The 17,783-nt window shown below is 43.3% G+C and overlaps 1 protein-coding gene across 2 annotated transcripts in view; it reads right to left on the bottom strand.

The window, feature by feature from the left end:
• Positions 1–17,783, bottom strand: part of LOC129817711 (glutamate receptor ionotropic, kainate 2-like) — a 173,461-nt gene that overhangs the window by 21,686 nt on the left and 133,992 nt on the right. The window contains exons 14-16 of one of the 2 annotated variants that reach the window (XM_055873209.1): positions 12,013–12,131; positions 9,602–9,819; positions 8,710–8,935 (exon numbers count right to left, since the gene is read on the bottom strand). In XM_055873209.1, coding sequence (XP_055729184.1) covers positions 8,710–8,935; positions 9,602–9,819; positions 12,013–12,131 — 563 coding nt within the window. Of the gene's footprint in view, positions 1–8,709; positions 8,936–9,601; positions 11,041–12,012; positions 12,132–17,783 lie in introns of those variants that run through there. The other variant, XM_055873210.1, reaches the window with a different exon arrangement.

The raw sequence follows: 17,783 nt of genomic DNA, 5'->3' as shown, positions 1-17,783 counted from the left end.
GGTGCTAAGGTGGTGCTAAGTGTGGTGTTGGAGGTTTTTGAAGGTTAAGGCGGCTACAGGGAAAATAAATTATTGAGGATTAAGATGAACTGTTGGTAATCTTCCCCTTGTTGAGAAGGTATATAGTGTACATATATACAGTGCATTCGGAAAGTATTCAGACCCCTTCCCTTTTCAACATTTTGTTACGTTACAGCCTTATTCTAAAATGGATAAAAATGTTAAAAATCCTGATCAATCTACACATAATACCCCATAACAACAAAGAGAATAACAGAAATACCTTAGTTACATAAGTATTCAGACCCTTTGCTATGATAATCGAAATTGAGCTCAGGTGTATCCTGTTTCCACTGGTCATCCTTGAGATGTTTCTGCATCTTGATTGGAGTCCACCTGTGGTAAATTCAATTGATTGGACATGATTTGAAAGCGATACACCTGTCTATATAAGGTCCCACAGTTGACAGTGCATGTCAGAGTAGAAACCAAGCCATGAGGTCGAAGGAATTGTCCGTAGAGCTCCGAGATATGATTGTATCAAGGCACAGATCTGGGGAAGGGTACCAAAACATTTCTGCAGCATTGAAGGTCCCCAAGAACACAGTGGCCTCCATCATTCTTAAATGGAAGACGTTTGGAACCACCAAGTCTCTTCCTAGAGCTGGCCGCCCGGCCAAACTGAGCAACCAGGGAAGAAGTACCTTGGTCAGGGAGGTTACCAAGAACCCGATGGTCACTCTGACAGATGTTCCAGAGTTCCTCTGTGGAGATAGGAGAAGCTTCCAGAAGGAAAACCATCTCTGCAGCACTCCACCAATCAGGTCTTTATGGTATAGTGTCCAGACCGAATCCACTCCTCAGTAAAGGGCACATGGAGTTTGCCAAAAGGCACCTAAAGACTCTCAGACCATGAGAAACAAGATTCTCTGGTCTGATGAAACCAAGGTTGAACTTTTTGGCCTGAATGCCAAGCGTCACATCTGGAGGAATCCTGGCACCATCCCTACGGTGAAGCATGTTGGTGGCAGCATCATGCTGTGGGGATGTTTTCAGCGGCAGAGACTGGGAAACTAGTCAGGATCGAGGGAAAGATGATTGGAGCAAAGTACAGAGAGATCCTTGATGAAAACCTGCTCCAGAGCACTCAGGATCTCCGACTAGGGCGAAGGTTCACCTTCCCTAAGCACACAGCCAAGATAACGCAGGAGTGGCTTCGGGACAAGTCTCTGAATGTTCTTGAGTGGCCCAGCCAGAGCCCGGACTTGAACCCGATCGAACATCTCTAGAGAGACCTGAAAATAGCTGTGCAGCGATGTTCCCCAATCAACCTGACAGACCTTGAGAGGATCTGCAGATAAGAATGGGAGAAACTCCCCAAATACAGGTGTGCGAAGCTTGTAGCGTCATACCCAAGAAGAGTTGAGGTTGTAATCACTGCCAAAGGTGCTTCAACAAAGTACAGAGTAAAGGGTCTGAACTATTATGTAAATGTCATATTTCTTTCTTTAAAAAAAATACAATTGCAAACATTTCTAAAAACCTGTTTTTGCTTTGTCATTATGGGGGGGTTGTGTGTAGATTGATGAGGGGAAAAAACGATTTAATAAATTTTAGAATAAGGCTGTAAGATAACAAAATGAGAAAAAAGTCAAGGGGTCTGAATACTTTCTGAATGCACTGTATATATACACTACCAGTCAAAAGTTGTAGAACACCTACTCAAGAGTTTTTCTTACTTTTTACTGTTTTCTACATTGTAGAATAATAGTGAATATTCAAAACTATGAAATAACACATATGGAATCATGTAGTAACCAAAAAAGTAAAAAGAAATCGAAACAAATTCATATTTGAGATTCTTCAAAAAGTCACTCTTTGCCTTGATGACAGCTTTGCACGCTATTGGCATTCTCTCAACCAGCTTCACTTGGAATGCTTTTCTAACAGTCTTGAAGGAGTTCCAACATATGCTGAGCACTTGTTAGCTGCTTTTCCTTCACTCTGAGGTCCAACTCATCCCAGACCATCTCAATTGGGTTGAGGTCAGGTGATTGTCGAGGCCAGGTAATCTTATTCAGCTCTCCTTCACTCTCCTTCTTGGTAAAATAGACCTTACACAGCCTGGAGGTGTGTTGGGTCATTGTCCTGTTGAAAAACAAATTATAGTCCCACTAAGCACAAACCAGATGGGTTGGCGTATCACTACAGAATGATGTGGTAGCCATGCTGGTTAAGTGTGCCTTGAATTCTAAATAAATCACACACAGTGTCACCAGCAAAGCACCCCAACACCATAACACCTCCTCCTCCATGGAAATACACATGCAGAGATCATCTGTTCACCTACACTACATCTCATAAAGACATGGCGGTTGGAACCAAAAATCTCCAAGTTGGACTCCACAGCAAAGGACATTTTCCACCGGTCTAATGTCCATTGCTCATATTTCTTGGCCCAAGCAAGTCTCTTCATCTTATTGGTGTCCTTTAGTAGTGGTTTCTTTGCAGCAGTTCGACCATGAAGGCTTGATTCACGCAGTCTCCTCTGAACAGTTGATGTTAAGATGTGTCTGTTACTTGAACTCTGTGAAGCATTTATTTGGACTGGTAACAATAATGAATAATGAATTTATCCTCTGCAGCAGAGGTAACTCTGGGTCTTCCTTTCCTGTGGCGGTCCTCATGAGAGACAGTTTCATCATAGTGCTTGATGGTTTTTAAGACGTCACTTGTAGAAACTTTCAGAGTTCTTGAAATGTTTTCAGATTGACTGACCTTCATGTCTTAAAGTAATGATGGACTGTCATTTCTCTTTGTTTATTTCAGCTGTTCTTGCCATAATATGGACTTGATGTTTTACCAAATAGGGCTATTTTCTGTATACCCCTCTACCCTGTCTCAACACAACTGATTGGCTCAAACGCCTTAAGAAGGAAAGAAATTCCACAAATTAACTTGTAAGAAGACACCCCTGTTAATCAAATCAAATCAAATGTTATTGGTCACAGATGTTAATGCGAGTGTAGCGAAATGCTTTTGCTTCTAGTTCTGACAGTGCAGTAATATCTAACAAGTAATCTGACTCTTTCACAACAACTACCTAATACACACAAGTGTAAAGGGATGAATAAGTATATGCACATATAAATACAGGTGAAGTCGGAGGTTTACGTACACCTTAGCCAAATAAATTTAAACTCAGTTTTTCACAATTCCTGACATTTAATCATAGTAAAAATTCCCTGTTTTTGGTCAGTTAGGATCGCCACTTTATTTTAAGAATGTGAAATGTCAGAATAATAGTAGAGAGAATGATTTATTTCAGCTTTTATTTCTTTCATCACATTCCCAGTGGGTCAGAAGTTTACATACACTCAATTAGTATTTGGTATCATTGCCTTTAAATTGTTTAACTTGGGTCAAATCTTTCCGGTAGCCTTCCACAAGCTTCCCACAATAAGTTGGGTGAATTTTTGCCCATTCCTCCTGACAGAGCTGGTGTAACTGATTCAGGTTTGTAGGCCTCCTTGCTCACACACGCTTTTCAGTTCTGCCCACACATTTTCTATGGGATTGAGGTCAGGGCTTTGTGATGGCCACTCCAATACCTTGACTTTGTTGTCCTTAAGCCAGTTGCCACAACGTTGGAAGTATGCTTGGGGGTCATTGTCCATTTGGAAGACCCATTTGGACCAAGCTTTTTTTTCAAAAAAAGAATTCACCTTTATTTAACCAGGTAGGCTAGTTGAGAACAAGTTATCATTTACAACTGCGACCTGGCCAAGATAAAACAAAGCAGTGCGACACAAACAACAACACAGAGTTACAAATGGAATAAACAAACATACAGTCAATAACTTTAACTTCCTGACTGATGTCTTGAGATGTTGCTTCAAGATATCCACCTAATTTCCCCTCCTCATAATGCCATCTATTTTGGAAAGTGCACCAGTGCGCTGCTGCATCTTTTTCACCACACTGTCTGTGTGGTTGGACCATTTCAGTTTGTCCGTGATGTGTACCCCGAGGAACTTAAAACTTTCCATCTTCTCCACTACTGTCCCGTCGATGTGGATACGGGGGTGCTCCCTTTGCTGTTTCCTGAAGTCCACAATAATTTCCTTTGTTTTGTTGACGTTGAGTGTGAGGTTATTTTCCTGACACCACACCCCGAGGGCCCTCACCTCCTCCCTGTAGGCCGTCTCGTCGTCGTTGGTAATCAAGCCTACCACTGTAGTGTCGTCTGCAAACTTGATGATTGAGTTGGAGGCGTGCATGGCCACGCAGTCATGGTTGAACAGGGAGTACAGGAGAGGGCTGAGAACGCACCCTTGTGGTGCCCCAGTGTTGAGGATCAATGTTGTTTGTTTCCTACCCTCACCACCTGGGGGCGGCTCGTCAGAGGGTCCAGGACCCAGTTGCACAGGGCGGGGTCGAGACCCAGGGTCTTGAGCTTAATAACGAGTTTTGAGGGTACTATGGTGTTAGATGCTGAGCTGCAATCGATGAACAGCATTCTTACATAGGTACTCCTTTTGTCCAGATGGGTTAGGGCAGTGTGCAGAGTGATTGTGATTGCGTCGTCTGTGGACCTATTGGGGCGGTAGGAAAATTGGAGTGGGTCCAGGGTATCAGGTAGGGTGGAGGTGATATGATCCTTGACTTGTCTCTCAAAGCACTTCATGATGACAGAAGTGAGTGCTACGGGGCAATAGTCATTTAGCTCAGTTACTTTAGCTTTCTTGGGTACAGGAACAATGGTGGCCCTCTTGAAGCATGTGGGCACAGCAGACTGGGTTAGGGATTGATTGAATATGTCCGTAAACACACCAGCCAGCTGGTCTCGCATACTCTGGGGACGTGGCTAGGGATGCTGTCTGGACCAGCAGCCTTGCGAGGGTTAACATGTTTAAAAATTTTACTCACGTTGGCCACTGTGAAGGAGAGCCCACAGGTTTTGATAGCAGGCTGTGTCCTTGGCACTGTATTGTCCTCAGAGCGAGCAAAGAAGTTGTTTAATTTGTCTGGGAGCAAGACGTCGGTGTCTGCGACAGGGCTGGTTTTCTTTTTGTAATCTGTGAATGACTGTAGACCCTGCCACATACATCTCGTGTTTGAGCCGTTGAATTGTGACTCTACTTTCTCTCTATACTGACGCTTAGCTTGTTTGATTGCCTTGCCGAGGGAATAGCTACACTGTTTGTAATCTGTCATGTTTCCGGTCGCCTTGCCATGATTAAAAGCAGTGGTTCGCGCTTTCAGTTTTGCTCGAATGCTGACATCAATCCACGTTTTCTGGTTAGGGAAGGTTTTAATAGTTACCGTGGGTACAACATCACAGATGCACTTGCTAATAAACTCACTCACCGAGTCAGCGTATGCATCAATGTTGTTGTCTGAGGCTATCCAGGAACATATCCCAGTCCACGTGATCGAAGCAATCTTGAATCGTGGAATCCGATTGGTCGAGCCAGCATTGGACAGACCTGAGCACGGGCGTTTCCTGTTTTAGTTTCTGTCTATAGGCTGGGAGCAACAAAATGGAGTCGTGGTCAGATTTGCCAAAAGAATGCTGCCAGCTCAAGTCGCACATTTGATATGCTGATAAAATTTAGGGAGCTTGTTTTCAGATTTGTTTAAAAAAAATCCCCAGCCACAATAAATGCAGCTTCAGGATATATGGTTTCCAGTTTACATAGAGTCCAGGGAAGTTATAACAGGGCCGTCGAGGTGTCTGCTTGGGGGGGGGTATACACGGCTGTGATTATAATCGAAGACAATTCTCTTGGTAGATAATGCAGACGGCATTTGATTGTAAGGACTTCTAGGTCAGTTGAACAAAAGGACTTGAGTTCCTGTATGTTGTTATGATCACACCACGAGTCGTTAATCATAAGGCATACACCCCCGCCCTTCTTCTTACCAGAGAGATGTTTGTTTCTGTTGCCGTGATGCATGAAGAAACTGGGTGGCTGTACCGACTCTGATAACGTATCCTGAGTGAGCCATGTTCCGTGAAACAGAGAATGTTACAATCTCTGATGTCTCTCTGGACGTAAACCCTTGTTTGAATTTCGTCTACCTTGTTGTCAAGAGACTGGACATTGGCGAGTAGTATACTCGGTAGCGGTGAGCGATGTGCCCGAACTATGGTGCCTGACCAGAAGACCGCTCCGTCTGCCCCGTCTGTGGCGCTGTTGTTTTGGGTCGCCTACTGGGTTCAGATCCATTGTCTTGGGTGGTGGTCCGAACAGAGGATCCGCTTCGGGGAAAGTTGTATTCCTGGTCGTAATGTTGGTAAGTTGACGTCGCTCTTAAATCCAATAGTTCTTCCCGGCTGTATGTAATAATACTTAAGATTTCCTTGGGTAACAATGTAAGAAATAATACATAAAAACAAAATACTGGATAGTTTCCTAAGAACTGAAGCGAGGCCTCCATCTCTGTCGGCGCCATATTGCTAATTGAAATGCATTCCAGATGACTACCTCATGAAGCTGGTTGAGAGAATGTCAAGAGTGTGCAAAGCTGTCATCAAGGCAAAGGGTGGCTTTTTGAAGAATCTCAAATACAAAATATATTTGGATTTGTTTAACACTTTTTTGGTTACTACATGATTCCATATGTGTAATTTCATAGTTTTGATGTCTTCACTATTATGCTACAATGTAGAAAATAGTAAAAATATGAATGAGTAGGTGTTCTAAAAATGTTGACCGGTAGTGTATATGTATATATATTTATATGTACGTATATATACTGTATATATATATATATATCTATATACAAACACAGTATATATATATATATATATATATATATATATATATATATATTCCATTATCAATATCAGTGTCCACTACTAATAACCATATATAGAAATTACCCTCAGTGTCCAGTTTATTTGTTAGGTACACCCATCTAATACCGGGTTAGTCCCCCCTTATCCTCCAGAACAGCCTGAATTCTTCAGTGCATGGAAATGTTGCTCAATTGATATCAAGGGACCTAACCTGTGCCAGGACAACATACCCCACACCATTACACCACCGCCACCAGCCTTTACTGTTGACACCAGGCAAGATGGGGCCATGGACTCATGCTGCTTGCGCCAAATCCCATCTCTGACATCAGCATGGTCCCGTGAACCGGGATTCGTCAGACCAGGCAATGTTTTTCCACTCCTTAATTCTCCAGTGTTGGTGATCGCGTGGCCACTGGAGCTGCTTCTTCTTGATTTTAGCTGATAGGAGTGAAACCCGGTGTGGACATCTGCTGCAATAGCCCATCTTTGACAAGGACCGACGAGTTGTGCGTTCTGAGATGCCGTTCTGCACATCACCGTTGTACCGTTATTTTCCTGTTAATGACCCGCCTGTTAACTTGACATTCTCTTTTGACCTCTCATCAACGAGCTGTTTTCGCCCACAAGACTTCCGCTGACTGGATGTTTTTTGTCTGTCCCACCATTCTCAGTAAACCCTTAGACACTGTCGTGCGTGAAATACCCAGGAGGGCAGACATTTTTGAGATACTGGAACCGGCGCTCCTGCCACCAAAAACAGCCGAGTCACATCAGCAACACACAGTATCCCTGCAGACCCATAACCACCACTACTAATCAACAGTGGACAGGTTCTGATGTGAAAAGGGAGAATGTTTTGATGGCGTTCATAATGTTGGTGATGGATGAGGCTATTATGGGGTAGGGGCAGTTGTCTGCAGCCTCATCACTAACCCTAGAATTATAAAACACTAGCAACAGCTTTCCTCCTGTTTCCTCTGGAGTCCATGAGATGTGACCTGCACACATACAGTATACAGTATAGGCCGTATCAAGCGTTTCAGAGTAGGCATGCTGATCTAGAATATAGGTACCGCCTTTACATGAGATTTTGTTCATTATTATCCGAAACATGATATGTTTCAGGAATACGGGCCCAGCACCTTCTCTGTTGTACAAAATCTTTACAGGCCAAGGAAAAAAGTTGTCCCAACAGAAAAAGCTGGTTATGTGTGGTGGATTATCATATACCGTACGTGTCAAGTGGAACAGTGTTAACACATTCCAACTGAAATGCCAGAATTAAATCTGTTACTTCGTGATCCTGTAGCTATCAATGTCGGGCATGGTATTTTCACATTTCAAGCTGTACAAATCAAATAAAAGTTTATTATAAGCACAATTATCTTAATGTGTAGAGAAATCCTAGATACTGTGTGAAATTCCTAAATGTTTCTTATTGTCCATTTCCCCTTCACTTTAACCCTTACCTCCTGACCTCATTCATAACACTTCCTTGTTCGGCCCTTTCAGTTATGCATACAGTGCGTTATCACTATCTGTCTCCAACAATCCAAACTCCAACCGTCATTTATCAGCTTACTCTGATATTTTTTTTTTTTTGACCTTTATTTATTTAACTAGGCAAGTCAGTTAAGAACAAATTCTTATTTTCAATGACGGCCTAGGTACAGTGGGTTAACTGCCTTGTTCAGGGGCAGAACGACCGATTTTTACCTTGTCAGCTTGGGGATTCGATCCTGCAACCTTTCGGATACTAGTCCAACGCTCTAACCACTAGGCTACCTGCCGCCCCAATAACATACATTGCCATTGACAGGTAGAAGGGGATATAGGAGATATAAGCGATTTAGCCAATATGGATGATAGACTGTATAGACAACAAGGACAATAGACGTTACCCATGGGTGTCCCCACTCCGTAGGCCTTGGAGTCCATGAGGCCTCCTATCTGGGTGAGGTTGCAGTTGCGCTGGGTGACGAACTCGATGGTGGTGGACTCCATGAGGAAGGCGTAGTCTGAGGTGAGCACGCGCTGGATTCCTGCGTCTATGTCTTTCACCATCACTGACGATCGCCGGCTGTTCATGAACTCCCACATCTTATCGTAGGTGGAGATCTTAGTCTTCTGAGAAGCGACCGGAGGAAGAAAATGTGACAGATGAATTCCAACTCTTCTAATGATAGTAATGAATAAATTATTAGATGTACAGTACATAGCGCTGGCCTTTTCCAGTAGCTCAAAGTGATTGACATAGTATGTGGAAATGACCTTGTCAAATCAAATCCAATGTTATTGGTCACATACACGTGTTGAGCAGATGTTGTTGCGGGTGTAGCGAAATGCTTGTGATCATCGCCAATCAGAGTCTAGTTGCTCTAAAGCAGGGCTGAGTCCAACCCTTCTTCTAGAGATGTGCTGTTCTGCAAGCTTTCGCTTCAACACAAATATAGCATACCTGATTCTACTAAATGGCTCCTCATCAGAACCTTAACCAGCTGAATCAGGTGTGTTACATTTGAGTTGGAGCAGATGCCTTTTCCCACAGCAGACACCTATTAAAATGACTAGCACTTTCCATGTCAATGTGACCTTGTCAAATAAAGTGTTACCATGCTTGATTAAACGGCATTGCAAGAAGTACGATGTAAAGAACAACAAAATAACTTGTGTGAAAAATATCAATGTTTTCAACAGCATAATAAAACACAGTTTGAACTGGTTTCTCCACAACCACAACGCCTCAGAAGGCCACTTGTCGCATACAGCCCAATAGTTCGCCCAGCTAGCTACCTTAAAGAAGGTCATGGTTGATCCGTCCTCCACCACTCCGTACAGGATCTTGGTCTGTTTGGCCAGGTCGTCGGCTGAGTCGATGGGCGACTCCATGCGCTCCACGGTGAGGAAGGCAGCCAGGTTGGCTGTGTAGGAGGAGATGATGATCAGGGTGAAGAACCACCAGATGCCTCCCACAATCCTGGTGGACAGGGCCTTGGGCATGAGCTCTGAGCCTGTGTTAGAAGGGGAGGAAAGGGGGGTAGGAAGTAGAGACAGATAAACAGACTTCCAGAAGATGCAGCTGGGAGAAGATAGTATCTCCATGGAGAAGTTATCCACACACTGTAGTGGGTAGCATCTACAAAGACCTGTGGGAGTTGTTTGGGCTGTATATTGAGTTGTTTGGGGTGTATATTGTGCACTGTGGATCACCCGGAAGTAGGCCGAATCCAGGCACCTGAGACAGTACATCTGAGACCAAGAATGGTTGATAGGTGTAAAGCTAGGACTTGGGAATTAAGGGTCTGGTTTCCCAGACCAGATTAAGCCCACTCCTGGACTAAAAGCATGTTGAATGAAGAATATCCATTGACAGAGAATTTTTGTTCTAAAATAGGCTTCACCTGGTCCAAGAAAGGTGTACTCATTCAACTTACCGTCCGTTATTACAAATGAGTCACATCTTTGAACTTACATGTTAACATTTTACAATAAGCAACTTTTGTGGAAACAAACAACCTGGATGGGTCTGACTGTCATGTACCCAAGATAACCTCACATCCTGACCCCATGTCCCACTACTCTCTGGGTGCTGATTGGCTGTGGGCAATGGGTGAGTACTCAGTGTAGTGGCACATGACACCAACCTGTCATAGTTTTTTTTGTTTTTTTTTGATGGGGTGGATCAGCTTCAACATTGCAAATAGGTAGCGTCTTCTATTAACGTAATTTTCTACATAATTTCCAATCCCACATATATATTTTTTACAAATATATATTTTTTATATACACACTACCGGTCAAAAGTTTTAGAACACCTATTCAATCAAGACTTTTTTTTTTTTAATGATTTTCTACATTGTAGAACAATAGTGAAGATATCAAAACTATGAAATAACACATATGGAATCATGTAGTAACCAAACAAGTATAAGCCAAATCAAATTATATTTTATATTTGAGATTCTTCAAAGTAGCCACCATTTGCCTTGATGACAGCTTTGCACACTCTTGGGAATTCTCTCAACCAGCTTCATGTAGAATGCTTTTCCCACAGTCTTGAAGGAGTTCCCACATATGCTGAGCACTTGTTGGCTTCTTTTCCTTCACTCTGCGGTTCAACTCATCCCAAACCATCTCAATTGGATTGAGGTCATCTGATGCAGCACTCCATCACTCTCCTTCTTGGTCAAATAGCCCTTACACAGCCTGGAGGTGTGTTTTGGATCATTGTCCTGTTGAAAAACAAATGATATTCCCACTAAACGCAAGCCAGATGGGGTGACGTATCGCTGCAGAATACTACAGTAGCCATGCTGGTTAAGTGTGCCTTGAATTCTAAATAAATCACAGACAATGTCACCAGCAAAGCACACCATCAGAACCTCCTCCTCCATGCTTCACGCTGGGAACCACACATGCGGAGATCTTCCGTTCACCTACTCTGCGTCTCACAAAGACATGGCGGTTGGAACCAAAAATCTCAAATTCCACTCAGACGTTTTTATATATATATATATATATATATATATATATATATATATATATATATATATTTTTTTTCCTTTATTATTTTCCCCTAACCCTACCACCCCTCCCCTAATTGGAGTAAACTAATGGACAACAACACTTAGGCTTCCACTTCCAGCCTATACATACTATATACATTTTACGTACACAGTATATTTTACATTAGTTATCTTTTGTTTGTTTTTAGGCCCATCCTTCATATCCTTCATATTATTATTATTTGTCCCACTTTAATTGAGCTGCATCTTTTAAGGCTAAACTAAGCCTTTTATAAGCCCTTTATAAAGCATGTATAGATGCTTTGTAACTCTTCTTTCCACCTGTACTATTAAGAAAAAACTGTTCCAAAATTGTTCTACGGCTGTCCCCATATGAGAACCATTTTTGTCTCCAGGTAGAACCCTTTTGGGTTCCATGTAGAACCCTGTGTGGAAAGGGGTCTACATGGAACCCAAAAGGGTTCTACCTGGAACCAAAAGAGTTCTACCTGGAACCAAAAAGGGTTCACCTATGTAAACAGTCAAAGTTTTCGATAGCACTTTTTTTTCTAAGTGTAGCAGCACACACCCAGAGACCCCCGTGTGTAGCCCGGAGCCTGGCCTAAAACATTGGCCCTTGGCGCCCAGAGAGAGTAGGACACAGAGATAGCCACAGCACCAGCAGGCTGAGGCAACTACCTTGCTGCATGAGAGCCCCGACGCCGAACCAGAAACTATTGAGCAGTGTAAAATTGTTTTCCACCACGTCCGAGTCTGGGTTGCACGGATGCGGGTTGTACCACTCGTACGGGCTGAACCTGTGGTTGAAGAGAACACACAGACAGTTCAGTCAAACAGAATAACATTAGTGGCCTCTACAATCTCTTCTCTATCCAGTTAAACACACAAAATCCCTTTACTTAAAAAAAAAAAGAACATCGCTTGAGTTCGATTTCTTAAAAATATATATATGTATATCCAGAGTCATATTTCTGTTAGGCTGAGAGAGGATTTCATGTCAGATGATTTGGAACTAATATGGTTACAGGTTCATCTATCCCACCTAAAGCCTATTTTTGTAGGAAGTTTCTATAGACCAACAAGCGCTAAAAGTCAGTATTTGGACTATATTGTATGTGTGAAATGTTGGATAATGTATGTGATATCAACAGAGTTGATGACTGATTGTCATCAAGCTGCCTACTCAAAAAGAAGCTCCAAGCTGTAACCAGTGCTTGCAATCTGGTTCAAGTTATCAGTCAACCTACCTGGGTATTTACAAATAAAACAGTAACTAAATCATCCACATGTATTGATCACATCTTTACTAATGTTGCAGAAATGTTCTCTAAAACGATTGGCATGCGCCAATCAAGAAACTGACTGTTAGAACTGCGAAATCCCCATGGATAGATGACGAATTGAAAAACAATATGGCTGAGAGGGATGAGGCAAAGGGAATAGCAAAAAAGTCTGACAACACAGCTGACTGGCAAACATACAGTCAAATGAGAAATCAAGTAAATAAACTAAATAAAAAGAAGAAGAAATTTACTATGGAACAAGGATAAATTATATAAAGAATGATAATAAACAGCTCTGCAGTAATTTAAATGAAATTCTAGGCAAAAAAGCAATCTTGGTTCCATCCTTCATTGAGGCAGATGGCTTGTTCATAACTAAACCCTTTGATATTGTCAACCACTTTAGTAACTTTTTTGTTGATAAGATTAGCAAACTTAGGTATGACATGCAAACAACAAATGCTGAGCCTTCATAGTCATGCATAATGGACTAAATAATGAAAGACAAGGACTGTAGTTTTGAGTTCCACAAAGGGGGTGTGGAAGAGGTGATATTTTTTTGCAATCTATAAATAAGGCCAAACCATCTGGTACCGACAACCTGGATGGTAAACTGCTGAGGTTGGTAGCGGAACACATTGTGACTCCTGTTTGCCACATTTGAAATTTAAGCCTAGAATACAGTGTGGGCCTCAGACATGGAGGGAGGCAAAGGTCATTCCACTACCCAAGAATAGTAGAGCCCCCTTTAATGGTTTTAACAGTCGACCAATCAGCCTGTTACAAGAGATTAGCAAACTTTTAGAAAAAAATGTGTCTGATCAAATACAAAGTTATTTTACAGAAAACAAATGAACAACAGAGTTTCAGCATGCTTATAGGGAAGGGCACTCAACATGCTCGGCGCAGACACAAACAACAGATGATTGGCTGAAGGAAATTGATAGAAACTGTCTCTGCCTAGCCTCTGTCTCTGCCTAGCCTCTGTCTCTGCCTAGCCTCTGTCTCTGCCTAGCCTCTGTCTCTGCCTAGCCTCTGTCTCTGCCTAGCCTCTGTCTCTGCCTCCCCTGTCTCCACTGGGATTCTGCCTCTGACCCTATTTCGGGGGTTCAGTCACTGGCTTACTAGCAATCCTCCATGCCATCCCTAGGAGGGGTGCGTCATTTGAGTGGGTTGAGTCACTGATGTGATCTTCCTGTCCAGTTGTGCACCCCCTCTGGCTTGTGCTGTGGAGGAGATCTTTGTGGGCTATACTCAGCCTTGTCTCAGGGTAGTACATTGGTGGTCTGTTGATATCCCTCTAGTGGTGTGGGGGCTGTGCTTTGGCAAAGTGGGTGGGGTTATATCCTTCCTGGTTGGCACTGTCCGGGGCTATCGTCGGACTGGGCCACAGTGTCCCTCGACCCCCTCGTCTCAGCCTCCAGTATCTATGCTGCAATAGTCTATGTGCCGGAGGGCTAGGGTCATTCTGTTACATCTGGTGTAATTCTCCTGTCTTATCTGGTGTCCTGTGTGAATTTAAGTATGCTCCCTCTAATTCTCTTTCTCTTCCTCTCTCCCTCACGGAGGACCTGAGCAGCTGGACCATACCTCAGGACTACCTGGCCTGATGACTCCTGGCTGTCCCCAGTCCACCTGGTCAACTGTTCTGCCTGCGGCTAAGGAACGCTGATCTGTTCACCGGACGTGCTACCATGTCCCGGACCTGCTGTTTTCCACTCTCTTTCTCTACCGCACCTGCTGTCTCGACCTCTGAATGCTCGGCTATGAAAAGCCAACTTCTATTTACTCCTGAAGTGCTGACCTATTGCGCCCTCTACAACCTCTGTGATTATTATTTGACCCTGTTGGTTGTCTATGAACGTTTGAACATCTTGAAGAACAAACTGGCCTTAATGGCCATGTACTCTTATAATCTCCACCAGGCAGAAGAGGACTGGCCACCCCTCAAAGCCGGGTTCCTCTCTAGGTTTCTTCCTAGGTTCCTGCCTTTGTAGGGAGTTTTTCCTAGCCACCGTGCTTCTACATCTGTATTGCTTGTTGTTTGGGGTTTTAGGCTGGGTCTCTGTATAGCACTTGGTGACAATTCATTTGATTGTGGGAGCTGTTTTGTTAGACTTCAGTGCAGCTTTTGATATCATTGATCCTAACTTATTGCTGAAAAAACTTAGGTGTTATGGATTTGCATCCTCTGCCTTATTATGGATTGACAGTTAGCTATCTAATAGAACACAGAGGGTTTTCGTTAATGGAAGCCTCTCTCATGAAAATTCAGTTGAGTGTGGTGTACCTCTGGGCAGTCGGCTATGGCCATTATTGTTTTCTAATTTTACAAATGCCCTTCCACTGACCTTGAATAAAGCCTGTGTGTCTATGTACACTGATGATAGTATACACATCAGCTGCAACAGTAAAATAAATAACTGAGACACTTAACATAGAATAGGTAACTAGCAATAGTGGTGAACCTACTGTATAGGCCTTCATTGTGTGAACCTATAGGCCTTTAGTGTGTGAACCTACTGTATAGGCCTTCAGTGGAGAACCTATAGGCCTTCAGTGGAAAACCTACTGTATAGGCCTTCAGTGGAGAACCTATAGGCCTTCAGTGGAGAACCTATAGGCCTTCAGTGGTGAACCTATAGGCCTTCAGTGGAGAACCAATAGGCCTTCAGTGGTGAACCTACTGTATAGGCCTTCAGTGGTGAACCTATAGGCCTTCAGTGGTGAACCTACTGTATAGGCCTTCAGTGGTGAACCTATAGGCCTTCAGTGGTGAACCTACTGTATAGGCCTTCAGTGGAGAACCTATAGGCCTTCAGTGGTGAACCTATAGGCCTTCAGTGGTGAACCTACTGTATTGGCCTTCAGTGGTGAACCTATAGGCCTTCAGTGGTGAACCTATAGGCCTTCAGTGGTGAACCTACTGTATAGGCCTTCAGTGGTGAACCTATAGGCCTTCAGTGGTGAACCTATAGGCCTTCAGTGGAGAACATACTGTAGAGGCCTTCAGTGGTGAACCTATAGGCCTTCAGTGGTGAACCTATAGGCCTTCAGTGGTGAACCAATAGGCCTTCCTTGGTAAACCAATAGGCCTTCCTTGGTGAACCAATAGGCCTTCCTTGGTGAACCAATAGGCCTTCCTTGGTGAACCTATAGGCCTTCAGTGGTGAACCTACTGTATAGGCCTTCAGTGGTGAACCTATAGGCCTTCAGTGGAGAACATACTGTAGAGGCCTTCAGTGGTGAACCTATAGGCCTTCAGTGGTGAACCTATAGGCCTTCAGTGGTGAACCAATAGGCCTTCCTTGGTGAACCAATAGGCCTTCCTTGGTGAACCAATAGGCCTTCCTTGGTGAACCAATAGGCCTTCCTTGGTGAACCTATAGGCCTTCCTTGGTGAACCTATAGGCCTTCAGTGGTGAACCAATAGGCCTTCAGTGGAGAACCTATAGGCCTTCAGTGGTGAACCAATAGGCCTTCAGTGGAGAACCTATAGGCCTTCAGTGGAGAACCTATAGGCCTTCAGTGGAGAACCTAAAGGCCTTCAGTGGTGAACCTACTGTATAGGCCTTCCTTGGTGAACCTACTGTATAGGCCTTCAGTGGAGAACCAATAGGCCTTCAGTGGAGAACCTATAGGCCTTCAGTGGTGAACCAATAGGCCTTCAGTGGAGAACCTATAGGCCTTCAGTGGTGAACCTATAGGCCTTCAGTGGAGAACCTAAAGGCCTGCAGTGGTGAACCTATAGGCCTTCCCTAAAGGCCTTCAGTGGAGAACCTAAAGGCCTTCAGTGGAGAACCTATAGGCCTTCAGTGGAGAACCTATAGGCCTTCAGTGGTGAACTTATAGGCCTTTCTTGGTGAACCTATAGGCCTTCCTTGGTGAACCTAGTGTGTGACAGGTTTGTGATTCTGAAAGGACAGCAACGGTAATACCAGTGCACTCATGTAGGAGAGAGCACTCTTTGAAAAACACAAAGGGTCAGTGGTGCAGTCGAGGGTTTACACAGGTATAAGCAGTATACCCACTTTTTTTTCAGTGGGCATTGCTTATACTCACTTTTTAATCACTACTTATGCGTATCAAAGTAGTGTGGTGGAGGTATACGACTTATCAATTATGTAGTACAATAGATAAATAATGCACAAAGTAGCCTACACAATTGCAAAGCACGTGAAATACAGTATATTCACATATGCGGCGCACACATAGCCTAGTTTCAGCATAATTTCATCTGCAGGCAGTAAGTGTGCAGCTCTCAACTTGTTTTGTCATGGAGCAGCTCACAGAAGAATGACATCTGTATCCGGTAGGGTAGGAAAGATGTTTCAACTTATCTACCAGTAAATGCTAACTAAGGCAACAATGGGTATGCAAACCAGGTATTGAAATAGTCAGAAGTGTTGGTTAGTAGCCTATTTGTGATGTGCAATTGTCATCATGTGCTGTTTGCATCAGGGGCGTAGACATGGATGGGCCTTGGTGGACAGAGGCCCACCCACTGGGGAGCCAGGCCCTCACAGGCCCACCCAATTAGATTGATGTGGTTTAAGCATTGTTGTGGAATTAGACCATCACATCTGTCAGTGGTGAACCTTTAAAAGAAAAAAGGTATGATTTTGAGAGTGAAAATCTGAATAATCTATAGGAGAAAAAAAACACAGGAAAACATATTATTTTTCACACAGGGTGCCTTTCCTTTGCTGGGGGGCTGTTTGGGAACTTTGTGGCAAAAATTATACTATACCCACTTCTCCAGACACCACTACACCCCTGCATAGAGCAGATGGAAAGACAGCAGTCACACACAGCGTGATGTTAAATCACCACTAAACCCCTGCATAGAGCAGATGGAAAAACAGCAGTCACACACAGCGTGATGTTAAATCACCACTAAACCCCTGCATAGAGCAGATGGAAAGACAGCAGTCACACACAGCATGATGTTAAAGGATAAGCAGTCCATAAACTCTGACATAATAAGCCAGTAGGTCCCAATTATAAGAATACAAAAACACAACCATTAAGCATTTCCCAATCTAAATGTACACCTAAGCATTTCCCAATCGAAATTTACAACTATTGCAAAAAATATTTCACATTTAGCACACAAAGTAACCGGTGACCTAAAGTTTAAAGTGGAACTGACAGCTTTTTAACTAC

Source organism: Salvelinus fontinalis, chromosome 20, assembly GCF_029448725.1.
Source record: "Salvelinus fontinalis isolate EN_2023a chromosome 20, ASM2944872v1, whole genome shotgun sequence".
NCBI classification, from domain to species: Eukaryota; Metazoa; Chordata; class Actinopteri; order Salmoniformes; family Salmonidae; genus Salvelinus; species Salvelinus fontinalis.
The sequence above is the reverse complement of the archived record's forward strand: the minus strand, read 5'-3'. Positions and strand labels throughout refer to the sequence as shown.